The 19632-nt window shown below is 46.7% G+C and overlaps 1 protein-coding gene across 1 annotated transcript in view; it reads left to right on the forward strand.

Moving 5' to 3' along the window:
• LOC309561086 (E3 ubiquitin-protein ligase RNF170-like) overlaps positions 1-18360 on the forward strand; it is a 36596-nt gene extending 18236 nt beyond the window's left edge. Inside the window, exons 3-6 of the mRNA XM_082264830.1 lie at positions 1162-1270; positions 12427-12500; positions 14111-14218; positions 17785-18360. Of these exons, the coding sequence (XP_082120956.1) occupies positions 1162-1270; positions 12427-12500; positions 14111-14218; positions 17785-18090 (597 nt within the window). The 3' untranslated portion in view covers positions 18091-18360. The remainder of the gene's footprint in view (positions 1-1161; positions 1271-12426; positions 12501-14110; positions 14219-17784) is intronic.
• Positions 18361-19632: the final 1272 nt, after the last annotated feature.

The raw sequence follows: 19632 nt of genomic DNA on the forward strand, positions 1-19632 counted from the left end.
CAGTTGCCGAACGCTCTATAGCAGATTTACTGCCACAAGTTGGCCGCTCTGTGCAGAATCACACATATATATATATATACAATACGTGAGTCTGCACTTCCAGGTAGGGGGCGCTCTGCTTCGCCGAGGAGACACACTGGATTTTACGATATGTAAACAATGCAGAGCTCCATCCTGTCAGCGGAAATGTGCTGGATTTTATTTCCCTGTAAAGCTCGCTCCCCCCAAAAAAAAGTCTCCGCTCTAATTCATCCCAAAGGTGTTCTATGGGGCCAGTCAGATTCCTCCACCCCAGACTCGCTCATCCATGACTTTATGGGCCTTGCTTTGTGCACTAATGCACAGTCATGTTGGAACAGGAAGGGGCCATCCCCAAACTTTTCCCACAAAGTTGGGAGGATGAAATTGTCCAAAATGTCTTGGTATGCTGACTCCTTAAGAGTTCCCTTCACTGGCACTAAGGGGCCAAGCCCAACCCCTGAAAAACAACCCCACACCATAATCCCCCCTCCACCAAATGACTTGGACCAGTGCACAAAGCAAGGTCCATAAAGACATGGATGAGTGAGTTTGGGTATGGTGTCGGGTTGTTTTTCAGGGATTGGGCTTATCCCCTTAGTTCCAGTGAAGGGAACTCTTAAGGCATCAGCATACCAAGACATTTTGGACAATTTCATGCTCCCAACTTTGTGGGAACAGTTTGGGGATGGCCCCTTCCTGTTCCAACATGACTGCGCACCAGAGCACAAAGCAAGGTCCATAAAGACATGGATGAGCGAGTTTGGGGTGGAGGAACTTGACTGACCTGCACAGAGTCCTGACCTCAACCTGATAGAACACCTTCGGGATGAAATTAAGTGGAGACTGCAAGCCAGGCTTTCTTGTCCAACATCAGTGTCTGACCTCACAAATGCGCTTCTGGAAGAATGGTCAAACATTCCCATAGACACTCCTAAACCTTGTGGACAGCCTTTCCAGAAGAGTTGAAGCTGTTATAGCTGCAAAGGATGGGCCAAATCAATATTGAACCCTACGGACTAAGACTCGGGTGCCATTAAAGTTAATGTGTGTGTAAAGGCAGGCGTCCCAATACTTTTGGTAATATAGTGTATCTTTGATGCATTTTAGCACCAGAATAATCATGAATGTTCTGTTTTCCAGGACACGCTTAAAAGTCGCCAGCCTCCCTTCCACATCGACTTAAACTGCCCAGTGTGTCTTCAGACGGCCACTTCACCCGTGGAGACCAACTGCGGACATTTATTTTGCGGTGAGTCAACTCCGCCTCGTTAAACCTGCAGATAATTGGATATATTAATGATGTTTGTGGTTTAGGCGGGACGGTCATATCCATGGCTGGTTTACTGGCTGAGTCAAAACACAAAGCTTAGATCTGACCGTAAAATCCACCGAGAATAACTGATGGGTCACCGTATAAATCCTCACCGGGGGGGGGGGGGGGGGTGTCATGAACTTTCCATTGCCGAACGATGAGACTTCAAGGAATATTTGAGGAAACAGAACTAACATTTAAAGAGGAAGTAAACGCACGTAAAAAAACGAGAAAAAAAACGTAAAGACAAAGGCATAATGAGCTAGTATGCATCACATGCTAGCTCATTATGAAATACTTACCTAAAAACGAAGCCCCCCAGGTGTCGCCTGCTCAGCAACAGGGCGGCCGACATGTCCGGCCGCCCTGCTTCCTTGTTCACGTCCTCCGGCCATCTGAGTGGCCGGAGGCGCGATTACATCACTCCCGCGCATGCACGTGGGAGCCGCCGTTCACGGCATAGGGTTCTGAAGGAACGGCACGAGTGGCCGTTCCTTCAGAGCGCCTGCGCCGATGACGTCATCGGCTGCATTACAAGTAAATATCTCCTAAACGGTGCAAGTTTAGGAGATATTTATAGCACCTATAGGTAAGCCTTAACCACTTTACCACCGGAGGATTTTGCTGTCTTACGTCTGGGCCACTTTTTGCGATTCGGCACTGTGCGAATTTAACTGACAATTGCGCGGTCGTGCGACGCTGTACCCAAACAACATTTACGTCCTTTTTTTCCCACAAACAGAGCTTTCTTTTGGTGGTATTTGATCACCTGTGCGATTTTTACTTTTTGTGCTATAAACAAAAAAAGAGCGTAACTTTTGAAAAAATAACAATATTTTTCACATTTTTTTATATGAAATTCCCCCCAAAAAAATGTAAAAATCAAATTTTTTTATCATTTTAGGCCAATTTGTTTTCTGCTACATATTTTTGGTAAAAAAAATCGCAATAAGCGTATTTTGATTGGTTTGCGCAAATGTTATTGCGTTTATTAACTACGGGAAAGATTTCTGTCATTTTTGGTGTTTTTTTTTTTTTTTTAACGAGTAATGGCGGCAATCTGCGATTTTTTTTGCGGGACTGCGACATTGTGGCGGACAGATCGGACCCTTGACTGACATTTTTGACACTTTTGGGGGTACCAGTGACATTACTACAGTAATCAGTGCTATAAATATGCACTGTTACTGTAAAAATGACACTGGCAGGGAAGGGGTTAATTTTATTGGAGAGGGAGGGGTTAATGTGTGCCTGGTGCTTACTAACCTGTGTGGGGGGAGGGGACTGAGTGACACAGGGACAGATCGCATGTTCAGCTATGCTGAACCCTGCAATCTGCCCCTGCCTGTCACTTAGGAGATCCGCCCTCTTTGTTTACACAAGCCACCGGATCTCCAGACTCGATTCCCCGACGATCGGGGAAGAGCGGCGGCGATCGCCGCTGCTTCTCCCCTGGCCCAACTCCCGCTGTGACTGAATACAGCGGGAGCGAGCCTCCGGCGGCGCGCGCGCGCCGCCCACAAGGGGAGGAGTCCAGCGACGTAGGTCTACATCGCTGGACGATAACGAGCCACATTGCCGCAGTAGCAGCAATGTGAGCGGTCGTTATGTGATTAATATAGGCTTACCTATAGGTAAATGTCAGAAACGTGGGTTTACAACCTCTTTAAAAGGAAATGAGCAGCAACAGAGGAGAGCCTACTGCGACATTGATGCAACTTTGGGTGGGTGTTGGATGCGACTTTGGCTTTGACCAATGATAATGGACAACTGTTGCACGACCAGGGCTGCTGTTAGAAATCACGGGGCCCCGTACAGACTACCTGGCAGGGCCCCCCCAAGAAAATATTAAAGATATATTTAGCTTAAATTCCAACAAAATCAAAATATAACATAATTCCTGCTAAATCTAAAAAAAAAACTATGTTAAATAAAAAAGAAAATGAGAAAAATATACAGGCTGGGCAGTTGGAGCTCAGTGATCAGAGAGACAGAGAGAGAGAGAAACAAAGTTACAATTTACAAATAAACTCCTGAGCAGAGATAAGTGCTGGGAGGGGGGGGGGGGGGCACACAAGGGAGGGGGATTAGTGAGGGACGACTGTCTCTTTCTCAGCAGATAAAAGCTGATAGCAGGGAGAGGGACAGATCAGATTCAGGTGCTGGAGGAAGATTTCTGTATTTGTTGTCCATCACTAATCCCCCTCTCTGTGTGGGCCCCCCTGTGTGCTCGGGCCCCCTACAAGAGGGCTGGTGGTCCCCCCCTATCAGCGGCCCTGTGCACGAATGTCCCATGTAGAACATTCAGGTGCGACTTTCATGCGACTTTTGAAGGCTTATGCCTCGTACACACGCATCGATTATTGGCTGGGAATTTTCGGCCAACGTCCGATCTGCCGATTTTCGGCTTGTTAGTATGATGCTTTCGACAACAGACTCCGACTTTTGGGCCAAATAAAATCTGGTGTGCAGGCTATAAAATTTTTGTTGGCCGTCAACACAACGGCCGATTTTCAGTCAGTCAGTACAGATTTCGGCAGACAAAAATCTGATGAGCAAGACTGGGCATGCTCAGAGAAGAAAAAACACACGGAAAGTAAACCAGCACATGACATCACTTCTGAAGTAGATTTTTGTTGGCCGAGAAAATTTGTGTGCAGTCTAGGCACATTCCAACCAACAAAACACAACTCTGGACAAAAGTCGGACGATCGGTCGGCCGATAATCGTTGCGTGTGTACGAGGTTTTACATTGCAGTCTGTGGCACTCAACTCACATGAAAGTCAGACCAGAGTAGTGCAGGAACCTTTTTAACTGCTTTAAGGTCGCCCGCCGCACATTTACTGCGGCAGACAGCCTCCTCTGCGCGAACCGATGTAGCCCGTCGGTCGCGCGCCTGGTGCTGGGGGGCAAGCAAGCGCCGCCGCCGGCGCGCTTTCGCCCCCACTAGGCAGTGGGGATACCAATGCATGGGGCCAACGGCCGCTATTGCTGCTGGGCACCCGCGATCGCTCCCCGCTGAGAGAGAAGGACAGTCGGCTGTTGTAAACACAGCAGACCGTTCTTCTCACTGGAATGATCACAGAGCTCCTGTGATCCTTCTATATAGGAACACAGGTCTCTATGATCATTTCACAAGCCCCTCCCCCAAAAGTTAGAAAGCACCCCCTAGGCTCACAATTAACCCTTTGATCACCCTCTAGGTTAACCCCTTCCCTGCCAGTGTCATTTATACAGTAACAGTGCATATTTTTAGCACTGATTACTGTAGTAATGTCACTGGTCCCCCCAAAAGTGTCAAAAATGTTAGTCAGGGGTCCGATCTGTCCGCCGCAATGTCACAGTCTCGCTAAAAATTGCAGATCGCCGCCACTACCACTACTAGTAAAAAAAAAATGACATAAATCTTTCCCCTAGTTTGTAGACGCGATAACTTTTGCGCAAACCAATCAAAATAGGCTTATTGGGATTTTTTTTAACCAAAAATATGTAGCAGAAAACAAATTGGCCTAAAAGGATGAATAAATGTGATTTTTAAATTGGGAATGTTATATAGCAGAATGTGAAAAATAAATATTGTTTTTCTTTTCAGAATTGTCGCTCTTTTTTTGTTTATAGCGCAAAAAAAAAAAATCGCACAGGGGATCAAATACCACCAAAGGAAAGCTCTATTTGTGGGAAAAAAAGGACATCAATTTTATTTGGGTACAGCGTCGCACGACCTCGCAATTGTTAACCACTTGCCGACCAGTCACTGGGACTGTACTGCGGCAAAGTGGCTCATTCATGTCCAGCGACGTAGACCTACGTCGCTGGACTCCTCCCCTTGTGGGCGGCGCGCGCGCGCCGCCGGAGGCTCACTCCCGCTGTTTTCAGTCACAGCGGGAGTCGGGCCAGGGGAGGAGAGGCGGTGATCACTGCCGCTCTTCCCCGATCGTCGGGGATTCGAGTCTGGAGATCCGCCCGCTTGTGTAAACAGAGCGGGCGGATCTCCTAAGTGACAGACAGGGTCAGATTACAGGATTCAGCATAGCTGAACATGCGATCTGTCCCTGTGTCACTCAGTCACCTCCAGGCATACATTAACCCCTTGATCACCAATAAAAATTTACCCCTTCCCTGCCAGTGTCATTTTTACAGTAACAGTGCATATGTATAGCACTGATTACTGTAGTAATGCCACTGGTACCCCCAAAAGTGTCAAAAATGTCAGTCAAGAGTCCGATCTGTCCGTCGCAATGTCGCAGTCCCGCAAAAAAATCGCAGATCGCCGCCATTACTCGTTAAAAAAAAAAACACCAAAAATGACAAATCTTTCCCTTAGTTAGTAAACGCAATAACTTTTGCGCAAACCAATCAAAATACGCTTATTGCGATTTTTTTTTTTACCAAAAATATGTAGCAGAAAACAAATTAGCCTAAAATGATAAAAAATTTTGATTTTTACATTTTTTTGGGGGGAATTTCATATAAAAATGTGAAAAATATTGTTATTTTTTCAAAATTTACGCTGTTTTTTTGTTTATATTTAAAAGTAAAAATCGCACAGGTGATCAAATACCACTAAAAGAAAGCTCTGTTTGTGGGGAAAAAAGAACGTAAATTTCGTTTGGGTACAGCGTTGCATGACTGCGCAATTGTCAGTTAAAGTCGCACAGTGCCGAATCGCAAAAAGTGGCCTGGATGTAAGACAGCAAAATCCTCCGGTGGTAAAGTGGTTAAAGTAACGCAGTGCCGAATCTTAAAAAATGGCCTGGTCATTAAGGGGGGTAAAACCTTCCAGAGCTGAAGTGGTTAAAAGCTTTGCAACAGTGTCCCGCGCTGTAAAGTCAATACGTGGGTGTGACGCATTGTGTAAGATCCAGCAGCAGCCAATCACAGGCTGCCCCTGACACACACCCTCCACTATGTCACTGAACAAAGGGAGGGGCACCGACCACAACAAACACAATGATTGGGGATGATGAAGAGGGGGTCAGGCTGTGTATCACCTATCACATTTATGCAGCTGCAGAGGAAGCGATGATCTGATAGGACAGTCGCTTAGTTCTCACGTCCGCCAACCTGCCATCAGCACAAAGAATGCCAAAGCTACCGCAAGATCATCAAATAATTTGATTTTACCATCACTAAGGACGGCCATACACACTGCAACTTGATTGTACAACCTCATTGAAATTTACCAAAACTTTGTAACATAAGAAAACTCTACAACCCAATCAATTTCTACCCAATCACAGGGGCCCTTATATTACATAGTTGTTGGTAGATCTAAAATTCACCATACACTATACAATCTGATTGTACAATATCTGTATAATCTCCTTTTAGATTGACCAAAACCATGCAATGTGAAGGCTTGCTGGACTGGATACAGATTCATTGGATAGATTAGGTGTGTCGGGGGGGGGGGGGGGGGGGCTCTGATGTGATGGAAGGGGGTGCTGTATGTGAAAAGGTGACTCTGATATGAAGTGGGGTACTCTGATGCAATTGGGGGGGGGGGGGGCAACTGTGATGTAGTGGGGGACTTCTGATGTGAAAGGAGCACTCTTATGTAATAGAGGTCTTCTGATGTGGGGGGGGGGGTGAGTCTGATGTAGGAGGGGCTCTGATGGGGAGTCTGATGTAGGGGGGCTCTGATGGGGATTTTGATGTAAAGGGGGCTCTGATGGGGAGTCTGATGTAATGGGGTTTCTGATAGCCTGATGTAGGGGGGCTCTGATGGGTATTTTGATGTAAGGGGGGGCTCTGATGGGGATTTTGATGTAAGGGGGGCTCTGATGGGGACTCTGATGTAGGTCGGTATCTGATGGGGAGTTTGATGTAAGGGGAGCTCTGATGGGGATTTGTTATTGAAGTGGGGCTCTGATGGGGAGTCTGATGTAAGGGGGGCACTGATGGGGATTTTGATGTAAGGGGGGCTCTGATGGGGATTTTAAAGCAAGTGGGGCTCTGTTGGGGAGTCTAATGTAACTGGGACTCTGATGTAAATAAGGGCTCTGATGGGGAGTCTGATGTAAGTGGGGGCTCTGATGGGGATTTTGATGTAAGGGGGCTCTGATGGGGAGTCTGATGTAACTGGGACTCTGATGTAAGGGGGGCTCTGATGGGGATTTTGATGTAAGGGGGGCTCTGATGGGGATTTTGATGTAAGGGGGGCTCTGATGGGGATTTTGATGTAAGGGGGGCCCTGATGGGGAGTCTGATGTAAGACAGGCTCTGATTAGGAGTCTGATGTAAGGTGGGCTCTGATTAGGAGTCTGATGTAAGGGGCGCTCTGATGGGGATTTTGATGTAAGGGGGGCTCTGATGGGGACTCTGACGGACTTGAGTTTATTTGAAATTCCTTTTCTTTGTTTTACTGGTTTTTCCGTTCGCGCTCCCTTCTCCATTCGGTAGCGGGGACTCCGATGCACGGGGCAGGCGGCTCCGATTGCCGCCTGACACCCGCGATCGCTCCCCGCTGAGAGAGAAGGATGGTCGGATGTTGTAAACACAGCTGACCGTTCTTCTCTCTGGAATGATAACAGCGCTCTTGTGATCCTTCTATATAGGATCACAGGTCTCTATGATCAATTCAGATGCCTCACCCCCATACAGTTAGAATCACTCCCCCAGGCTCACACTTAACCCTTTGATCACCCACAGTGTGAACCCCATCCCTGCCACTGTCATTATTACAGTAACAGTGCATATTTTTAGCATTGATTACTGTAGTAATGTCACTGGTAACCCCAAAAGTGTCAAAAAGGTCAGTTAGGGGTCCGATCTGTCCGCTGGAATGTCGCAGTACCGCTAAAAATCGCCGATCGCCGCCATTACTAGTAAAAAAAAAACAATAAAAATGACATAAATCTTTCCCGTAGTTAGTAGACGCGATAACTTTTGCGCAAACCAATCAAAATATGCTTATTGCGATTTTTTTTTTTTTTTACCAAAAATATGTAGCAGAAAACAAATTGGCCTAAAATGTTAAAAAATTTTGATTTTTAATTTTTTTTTTTGAGAATGTTATATAGCAGAATGTGAAAAATATATATATTTTTTTTTTCAGAATTGTCACTTTTTTTTTTGTTTATAGCGCAAAAAATAAAAATCGCAGAGGTGATCAAATACCACCAAAAGAAAGCTCTATCTGTGGGGAAAAAAGGACATCAATTTTATTTGGGTACAGCGTTGCACGACCGCGCAATTGTCAGTTAAAGTAACGCAGTGCCGAATTGCAAAAAAAATGGCCTGGTCATTAAGGGGGCAAATCCTTCCGGTCCAGAAGTGGTTAAAGGTGATCTATTTCCTCCAAAGGGCTTCTCTATCTTTATTCTCATTGGTGAGAACCCCCTTTATAAATAGCGAGAGGACTCTTCATTCGTGCCAATCGGTGGCTTGGAGCTCCTCAGCCTTCCCTGGCACAGTCCTGACTTTTTATTTCCTGCCATGGCAAGGTCACTCTGTCCTGTCCCCAAAAAGATAACCGGGCGGCCAGAACCGTAAACCAATCGGCTGCAGAATAAATAATGAAAACGCCGTACAATGATGTTGCGTTGCTCTTCTCTTGCATCAGTCTATCGCAAGCCCTATAAAAGATAACCCGCCTTCCGGGAGGGACAGAAAGGGTTAAATTATCTGCTTTGTTTGACATTGCATCACCCGTAAACCCGCGGTGAGATGGCGCCGAGCCCGGCAGCACCTGACTTCAAACAGTCCTGGATGGGATCGTTATTTTAGAGTTTTTCGCTCCATTGGACTATTTTTATAATTTTTTTTTTTTCTAGCAAGGCCGCTACAAATTGTGTACGTTTGGTGACACGGTGCACAGCGCCCCCTGCTGCACCGTAAACTGACATGTGGGTGTTAAGTAATTTGTATGGACTTTGTTAATGATAACAAGGAAAGCAATAAAAAGGACCCCTCTGAGCAACAACAGATCTCCCCAACATCAAAAGACCCCCCCCCCCCCCACAGCAAACGACTTCCCCAGCAACAACAGATTCACCTCAGCAGCATTAATTGACTCTCCAGCAGCCAGGAACAATTGACCCCTCCCTTAACAGTAGATCTCTCCCAGCTACAATTGACCCCCCCCAACAACAATGGATCCCCTCAGCAACAATGATCCCCCCAGAAGTAATAAATCCCCCCAGCAACAATAGACCTCCTGCGACAAAATACCTGCAAATAACAATGGATTGGCCCAGGGAACAATAGACCCCCGCCTATGGCTGGCCCAAGACATTGTGCTGCCTGGGTCCAAGAATAAAATGCTGCCCCCCCCCCCCCACCACCAAAAAATAATAATGCCAACCAAAAGGCCCCTATATATACATTTAAAATTTAGAAAATATTATATATACTGTTATCTTCTTCCATAACTCATCACTGGACCGGTCCACCAAACACCCCCTGTCTGTCCTCCGTCCTCCTATCACTCCTGCGTCTGCCGTCTGACGTCATTGCGCACACAACGATCACACGAGGGGCGTTCCCTGGAGAAGACGCTCCGCCTCCTCATACTCTTCCAAGTGCACTACGGGCGGCAGTATGAGATGTGGAAATGCCGCCCCATAACGCGCGGCAAACTGATGACACACGAAACTGCAGGAAAAAAAAATCTTGGGAGTAAATTTGCCGCCCCTCGCCAAGTGCTGCCTGGGTCCAATGGACCCAGCGAGACCCATGGTAGGGCCGGCCGTGCCCCCCACCAGCAACAATAGATCCCCCACCAGCCAGCATCATTAGACCCTCCAGCAGAAAGCAACAATAGACTCCTCCCTTAACAATAGATCTCTCTGAGTAACAAATAGACCTCCCCTGCAACAACAGATCCCCCTGAAACAATAGAACTTCCAGCACACCCCACCTTCCCTTGCCATTACATATTAGGGATCGGCCGATTATCGGCAAGGCCGATATATCAGGGGCCAATATGAACTTTCCTTGATATATCAGACTCGGCCCCGGAGGTTACCGATATTGTCGTGACATCATTGCGTATGTTGCGCCACGCGCCTCTGCGCACTGGGACGGCTTCTGCCTTCTTAGGCCGCCTCCCTCAGCCTCGTCTGGAGTCGGGGAGTCTCGGGACAGTGAGTACAGTGCACACAGTGTGTTTAACAGAGCCGCCACATACATATACCCACCCACAGCTGCCCGGTGCCAGCCAGCCAGACACCCACACACCCACAGGCCTGTACCAGCCACCCACCCACCACACAGGATGCCAGCCAGCCACCCACCACAGGGTGCCAGCCAGCCACCCACCACAGGGTGCCAGCCAGTCAGCCACCACAGGGTGCCAGCCAGCCACCCACCACAGGGTGCCAGCCAGCCACCCACCCACCAAAGGGTGCCAGCCAGCCAGCTACCCACCACAGGGTGCCAACCAGCCAGCCACCCACCACAGGGTGCCAGCCAGCCACCAAAGGGTACCAGCCAGCCACCTACCCACCACAGGGTGCCAGTCACCCACCCACCACAGGGTACCAGCCAGCCACCCACCAAAGGGTGTCAGCCAGCCACCAGCCAGCCACCCACTACAGGGTGCAAAACAGCCACCCACCAAAGGGTGCCAGCCAGCCAGCACAGGGTAACATGTTCAGTAACAGATTTGTGTCAAAAATTGTGTTATTGTGCAAAACTTTAAATGTTCAAAATATCGGTCCATATCAGTATTGGCAAGGTAAAACCGATATTGGTCGATCCCTATTACATATATTCAGTGTTAAAGGTGCGTTCCCCAAAAAGCTCTGCTTTTTTTTTTTATCTGCCTGGAGTTGTAAAATGAGCCTTTTACCAATCTTTTCAGCTGGTGCAAGTTGTATAAATGCCCCCCCCCCCATCCCCACCCTACGCATGTAACTGACCGCAGACAATGACACAGAGCAGCACCGGCTCGGCAATGGAGGAAGCAGCTATAGAGAAAATGGAGTTTTATCTGCCGGCTGGGCGATAACGCCAGCTGGGCATCCCTTCTCAGGAAGTGCCCGGGGTCCTGGCTGGATGAATAAGTCATTGTGTACCTTGTAGGAATCGTCACCAATTTACGGGCAGGAAACGCGTCTGACCCAGTTTGTCCTCATTCCTGCTCAGCTGGCCTTTCATTTTCACACTGATCCCGGAACATATGTCCAGGAAATCACCAGGAAAAGCGGAATAGAAATATGTATTCATGTGCTCCATGTAATTATCAGTGTCCTTCTCCGGAGCCCACCATTAATGGAGCCAGGCACCTGGGGAGCTTCTGCATTGGCTTATTAACCCGTCACACAGAGCTCTCCATTCCCAAAGATCTTACTATTGCCTGAAAGAACATTAGAAACAGGAAAAAGTTTTGTATTTGTTAAAATGTATTCTTTTATTATTGCTAGTGAAAATGCCAGAAATGTGCCTTTTTGGGGTTTTATTTTATCTTTATAAATATTATTAACCACTTCTGGACCGGAAGGATTTGCACCCTTAATGACCAGGCCATTTCTTGCGATTCGGCACTGCGTTAATTTAACGGACAATTGCGCGGTCGTGCGATGCTGTACCTAAATACAATTGATGTCCTTATTTTCCCCACAAATAGAGCTTTCTTTTGGGGGTATTTGATCACCTGTGGGATTTTTTTTTTTTTTAGCTATAAACAAAAAAATTCTGAAAAAAATAAATATTACAATATTTTTCACATTCTACTATATAACATTCCCTATATATATATATGTATATATATGTGTATATGTATATATATATATATATATATATATATATATATATATATATATATATATAGCCACAAAGCAGTACCAAATCCGTTTTAATATCCATGGTTTGGCTTGGGATGTCCAACAAACTCATTCAGGTGTGATGGTCAGGTGCGCACATATTGTCCATAAAGTATACGCCATCTTTTATACCAGGAGTAATGGGTCAATAAAATTGATAATTAAATAAAAATAAAAAGTTTAAAACAAACTCAGTCTGCTTTTGCAACAGTATTCATATTCTAGGTTTAACATAGAATTGAATGTTTTGTTTTTATTTGGTGATGATGAGATGAATAATGAAAAGAGGACCTGTAATTGATTATTGTTCTGTTTGTGCCTTTCAGGTTCCTGTCTTATCGAGTACTGGAAACATGACCCATGGATGGGAGCCATCAGCTGTCCCCTCTGCAGGCAAAAGGTACACTTGAATTTTACTTAGTGTTATTTATATAAACAGGGTCTCCAAACTGTGGCGGAGGGGGGGGGGGGCTGAATGTGGTCCTTTACTTGCCTTTATCCAGCCCTTGAGGCACTATTCCTCCCACTGACACCAATGATGGGGCACTATTCCTCCCACTGACACCAATGATGGGGCACTATTCCTCCCACTGACACCAATGATGGGGCACTATTCCTCTCACTGACACCAATGATGGGGCACTATTCCTCCCACTGACACCAATGATGGGGCACTATTCCTCCCACTGACACCAATGATGGGGCACTATTCCTCCCACTGACACCAATGATGGGGCACTATTCCTCCCACTGACACCAATGATGGGGCACTATTCTTCCCACTGACACCAATGATGAGGCACTATTCCTCCCACTGACACCAATGATGGGGCACCATTCCTCCCACTGACACCAACGATGGGGCACTATTCCTCCCACTGACACCAATGATGGGGCACTATTCCTCCCACTGACACCAATGATGGGGCACTATTCCTTCCACTGACACCAATGATGGGGCACTATTCCTCCCACTGACACCAATGATGGGGCACTATTCCTCCCACTGACACCAATGATGGGGCACTATTCTTCCCACTGACACCAATGATGGGGCACCATTCCTCCCACTGACACCAATGATGGGGCACTATTCCTCCCACTGATACCAGTGATGGGGCACTATTCCTCCCACTGACACCAATGATGGAGCACTATTCCTCCCACTGACACCAATGGGGCACTATTCCTCTCACTGGTACCAATGATGGGACATTATTGCTGCCAGTGACACCAATGATGGGGCACTATTCCTCCCACTGATACCAATGATGGGGCACTATTCCTCCCACTGACACCAATGATGGGGCACTATTCCTCCCACTGACACCAATGATGGGGCACTATTCCTCCCACTGACACCAATGATGGGGCACTATTCCTCCCACTGACACCAATGATGGGGCACTATTCCTCCCACTGACACCAATGATGGGGCACTATTCCTCCCACTGACACCAATGATGGGGCACTATTCCTCCCACTGACACCAATGATGGGGCACTATTCCTCCCACTGACACCAATGATGGGGCACTATTCTTCCCACTGACACCAATGATGGGGCACTATTCCTCCCACTGACACCAATGATGGAGCACTATTCCTTTTACTGACACCAATGGGGCACTATTCCTCTCACTGGTACCAATGATGGGACATTATTGCTGCCAGTGACACCAATGATGGGGCACTATTCCTCCCACTGATACCAATGGGGCACTATTCCTCCCACTGACACCAATGATGGGGCACTATTCCTCTCACCGATACCAATGATTTATTGCTACTACTGCTACATGCTACTTGTGTAGTGTACATCTGTAGGTAGACATTTTTTCTTATCTGTTTAGTTATCCATTGGCTACCCTTAGTTCAATTATGCTAATACAATCTCTAGCAATTACTCACTATGTCTGGCCTGCTCTGAGCACGACTTTCCCATCTACACATCTTCATCATCCTACAAACCTTTACAATCCTGCTATAAAAGTTTCCCTTTCTTTGGCAGGTCTGTTACCTTTGCAACATTTGCGATGTCCAACAGGATAAGACGAACAGAGAGATGCAAAAAGATATCCGACATTACAATAATCGCTTTTCTGGACGACCTCGACCTGTAAGTATTTCACTTTATAGAGATTTTTTGGCATTTTAGTCAAAAGACTATGACTAAAACTAAATAGAAATTGATGTCAAAATTAACACAGACCATAACATACACTATATTGCCAAAAGTATTGGGACGCCTGCCTTTACACGCACATGAACTTTAAGGCATCCCAGTCTTAGTCTTTAGGGATCAATATTGGGTTGGGCCACCCTTTGCAGCTATAACAGCTTCAACTCTGGCTTCAATACATTTCAATCACTGACTTGAAAAACAGCGTAGACAGGTAAATCATAACCACTGATCTGCTTTCTTGTTCTAAGCTGGTGATACAAAAAGTAATGAAGCCATTGAATCAACTTTACAGCCTGGAAACTACTTAGCAATGACAGCACCATATCTCTCCATATCTCTCTTAGCATAGGTTTCCTTTAAATCCCCCACTTACTTTATATATCTCAGTATACACTTTATTACCAAAAGTATTGGGACGCCTGCCTTTACACACACATGAACTTTATTGGCATCCCAGTCTTAGTCCGTAGGGTTCAATATTGAGTTGGCCCACCCTTTGCAGCTATAACAGCTTCAACTCTTCTGGGAAGGCTGTCCACAAGGTTTAGGAGTGTGTCTATGGGAATGTCTGACCATTCTTCCAGAAGCACATTTGTGAGGTCAGGCACTGATGTTGGATGAGGCCTGGCTCGCAGTCTTCACTCAAATTCATCCTAAAGGTATCGGGTTGAGGTCAGGACTCTGTGCAGGCTATTTAAGTTTCTCCACCCCAAACTCGCTCATCCATGTCTTTATGGACCTTGCTTTGTGCACTGGTGCGCAGTCATGTTGGAACAGGAAGGGGCCATCCCCAAACTGTTCCCTCAAAGTTGGGAGTATGAGATTGTCCAAAATGTCTTGGTATGCTCACGCCTTAAGAGTTCCCTTCACTGGAACTAAGGGGCCAATCCCAACCCCTGAAAAACAACCCCACACCATAACCCCCATCCACCAAATGATTTGGACCAGTGCACAAAGCAAGGTCCATAAAAACATGGATGAGCGAGTTTGGGGTGGAGGAACTTGACTGGCCTGCACAGAGTCTTGACCTTAACCCGGTGAAGCACCTTTGTGATGATTTCGAGCACAGATTGCGAGCCAGGCCTTCCCATCCAACATCAGCGCCTGACCTCACAAATGCGCTTCTGGTGTTTCAATGGGTTAAGGTGCAAGCCAGTCAAGTTCCTCCACCCCAAACCCACTCATCCATGTCTTTATGGACCTTGCTTTGTGCACTGGTCCAAATTATTTGGTGGAGGGGGGATTATGGTGTGGAGTTGTTTTTCAGGGGTTGGGCTTGGCCCCTTAGTTCCAGTGAAGGGAACTCTTAAGGCGTCAGCATACCAAGACATTTTGGACAATCTCATACTCCCAACTTTGTAGGAACAGTTTGGGGATGACCCCTTCCTGTTCCAACATGACTGCGCACCAGTGCACAAAGCAAGGTCCATAAAGACATGGATGAGCGAGTTTGGGGTGGAGAAACTTGAATAGCCTGCACAGAGTCCTGACCTCAACCCGATACCTTTGGGATGAATTAGAGCAGAGACTGCGAGCCAGGCCTCATCCAACATCAGTGCCTGACCTCACAAATGTGCTTCTGGAAGAATGGTCAAACATTCCCATAGACACACTCAGGGGCAGACTGGCAACTTTCAGCCAAGGGGGCAAGTACAAACCAGAGGCCCATGGTGCAGCAAGTCAGCCCCGCTCCCACTCTCCCTCTTCCTCTCCTCCTCCTGACCCTCATTCCAGGCTGAATGAAGCTCTGCTCCCTGTACTCTCTACTCTCCGGCTGAATCCTGGTTCCTGACCTAACCAGCAGGGGGCAGTTGGGGGAAATGGGACAGCTTGGTTGGGGCTGGCCAGGGGGAGGAGAGTCTCCAGAGGGGGGGGGGGGGCCTGAGGCCTGCGCTCTGTCTTTGTCTTCAACCCACATTCAGTAGGTCAGCGACAGGGACTTTTTACTTCTTTGCACCAGTATTCCTTTAGGCATTTCTGTAGCAGAAGCAGTGCAGCCTTTTTACGGGGCATCGGAGTGGCCTAGGGGGCAATTGCCCCCCTGCCCCCTGGCCCAGTCCTCCCCTGGACACACTCCTAAACCTTGTGGACAGCCTTCCCAGAAGAGTTGAAGCTGTTATAGCTGCAAAGGGTGGGCCAACTCAATATTGAACCTTACAGACTAAGACTGGAATGCCAATAAAGTTCATGTGCATGTAAAGGCAGGCGTCCCAATACTTTTGGTAATATAGTGTATACTGAGAGATATACAGTAAGTGGGGGATTTAAAGGAAACCTATGCTAAGAGAGATATGGAGAGATATGGTGCTGTCATTGCTAAGTAGTTTCCAGGCTGTAAAGTTGATTCAATGGCTTCATTACTTTTTGTGTCACCAACTTAGAACAAGAAAGCAGATCAGTGTTTATGATTTACCTGTCTACGCTGTTTTTCCAGTCAGTGATTCAAAATGTATTGAAGCCAGAGATGACTAGCCAAGTAGCATCTTTTCCTGGCCCTCTCTGGCTTCAGTACTTTTTGATTTATAAATATTTTGGGTTGGAAATGACATCACTGTGACATAATAGGTCAGTATCATGCTGCCTATGATTGGTTGGTGGTTCATATGATATTAAGTTGCTCGCATACCTACCCTGATTTTGATTAGGGAATGGTTTAAACCCCGAATATTTTATATGCTGTCTGTACAGGGGCTGACTGGCAATTTCAGCCCAGGGGGCAAGTACAAGCCATAGGCCCATGGTGCAGTGACTCGGTCCCCCTCCCACTCTCTTTCCGGCCTCCTCCAGACCCCCATTCCAGGCTGAAGCTCCGCTCCATGTACTCTCTACTCCGGCCGAATCTGGTTTCCTGACCTGGCCAGCAGGGGTGGTTGGGGGAAGCTGGGACAGCTCTGTCGAGGCTGGCCGGAGGAGGAGAGTCTCTAGTGGGGCATGACACCGGGCCTCTGCTCAGACACAGCTTACACCATCCATGCTGGGGGGGGGGCTGAGCTCTGTCCTTGTCTTTATCCCGCACTCAGTAGGTCAGCGTGGGGGCTTTTTACTTCTCTTCACCAGGAATCCTTTAGGCATGTCTGTGGTAGAAGCAGTGCAGCCTTTTTATTGGGCATCAGAGTAGCCCAGGGGGGCAATTTCCCCCCTGCCCCCTGGCCCAGTCCTCCCCTGTGTCTGTATCCCATTGGTGAGTTCTCACTTCACATCCAGTCCTAGAGAAACAACAATAACTGACCAGTAATCAACAGAAGATGTGTCCCCATTGAAAGATTTCCCCCACCTTCTTTTCTAGTGACCAGTGTAGAATTTTAGATTTCTCATCGCTTTCTCACCAGCATAAACAAAAGGCTGGATTTCCACAGACAGCAATAACATCTTGACAGAGGCTCTAACCCTTCCACAATGTATCAAAAAGCAATGAAACAATGTTGGCTTAGATATAGTTTATTATTCAGTTGCTTTATCCATCTAAAATTCTAACTAAGTTTTTTTTATTTTTGTCCCAGCTCACAGATTACTTGTATGACCTTCCATTGTTATTGAACCTCGCTCTGAGAAGGGTCTTCACCATGGGTGGACTCGTGATGATCTTCTGTCTCAGACTGGTTGTCTGCTCCTTTGGGGCCATCACGTTCTTGTCTTCACCATTCACCGTCGTCCCTGACCCCCTGTGTGGAATCCTCAGCACCATCGATGATCTGGTCGTGGTTTTTCTTCTTCTTATCTGCATGATAAACATCAACCTGCAGTTCCGGTCAGAAGGAATGACCATAGTCCATACTGCCACACAGAGCATCTTGTCCGAGTCTTGACCAGAGACCAACTGCTTCTCTGTGACTGCAAACTAAAGACTTTATCCAATGACTTGATCCTCAACATCATGGCAACAGTGGAGACATTCTACTATTCACCATTTGCTGTCATTCTAGAAAACCTATGTGGAATTCTGAGCATCATCGATGATCTGGTCATGGTCTTTCTTCTCTTTATCTGCATGATAAACATCAGTCAACAGTTCTGGTCTGAAGGAAAGACCATAGACTGGTGGTCTGCTCCGTTGGGGCCACCATGTTCTTGTCTGCAACATTTGCTGTTGTCCCTGACCCATTGTTTGGAATCCTCAGCACCATCGATGATCTGTTAGAGGTCATTCTTCTCTTTATCTGCATGATAAACATAAGTCAACAGTTCCGGTCTGAAGAAAAGATCATAGACTGGTGGTCTGCTCCTTTGGAGCCATCATGTCATCACTAAAGACTTTATCCAATGACTTGATCCTCAACATCATGGCAACAGTGGAGACATTCCACTATTCACCATTCGGTGTCATTCTAGAAACCCTATGTGGAATTCTGAGCATCATCAATGATCTGGTCATGGTCTTTTTTCTCTTTATCTGCATGATAAACATCAGTCAACAGTTCTGGTCTGAAGGAAAGATCATAGACTGGTGGTCTGCTCCGTTGGGGCCACCATGTTCTTGTCTGCAACATTTGCTGTTGTCCCTGACCCATTGTTTGGAATCCTCAGCACCATCGATGATCTGTTAGAGGTCATTCTTCTCTTTATCTGCATGATAAACATAAGTCAACAGTTCCGGTCTGAAGAAAAGATCATAGACTGGTGGTCTGCTCCTTTGGAGCCATCATGTCATCACTAAAGACTTTATCCAATGACTTGATCCTCAACATCATGGCAACAGTGGAGACATTCCACTATTCACCATTCGGTGTCATTCTAGAAACCCTATGTGGAATTCTGAGCATCATCAATGATCTGGTCATGGTCTTTTTTCTCTTTATCTGCATGATAAACATCAGTCAACAGTTCTGGTCTGAAGGAAAGATCATAGACTGGTGGTCTGCTCCGTTGGGGCCACCATGTTCTTGTCTGCAACATTTGCTGTTGTCCCTGACCCATTGTTTGGAATCCTCAGCACCATCGATGATCTGTTAGTGGTCATTCTTCTCTCTCTTTATCTGCATAATAAACATCAGTCAACAGTTCCAGTCTGAAAGAAAGATCATTGACTGGTGGTCTACTCCTTTGGCGCCATCGTGTTCTTGTCTTTACCATTGACTGTCGTCCCTGACCCCTTGTGGAATCCTCAGCATCATCGATGATCTGGTAGTGGTTTTTCTTCTCCTTATCTGCTTGATAAACGTCAGCAAGCAGTTCCGGTTGGAAGGAAAGACCATGGTCCAGACAGCCACACAGAGGGCCTTCTCTAAGTCTTGACCAGAGACCATCATGATCTGCAAAGTAAAGACTTGATCTAATGGCTTGTTTCTTAACATCATGGCAACAGTGGAGAAAATTCAAAACTGACTTCATACATGTTCAAAAAACGTTTA

Source organism: Pelophylax lessonae (genome assembly GCF_965119305.1).
Source record: "Pelophylax lessonae genome assembly, chromosome: 8".
NCBI classification, from domain to species: domain Eukaryota; kingdom Metazoa; phylum Chordata; class Amphibia; order Anura; family Ranidae; genus Pelophylax; species Pelophylax lessonae.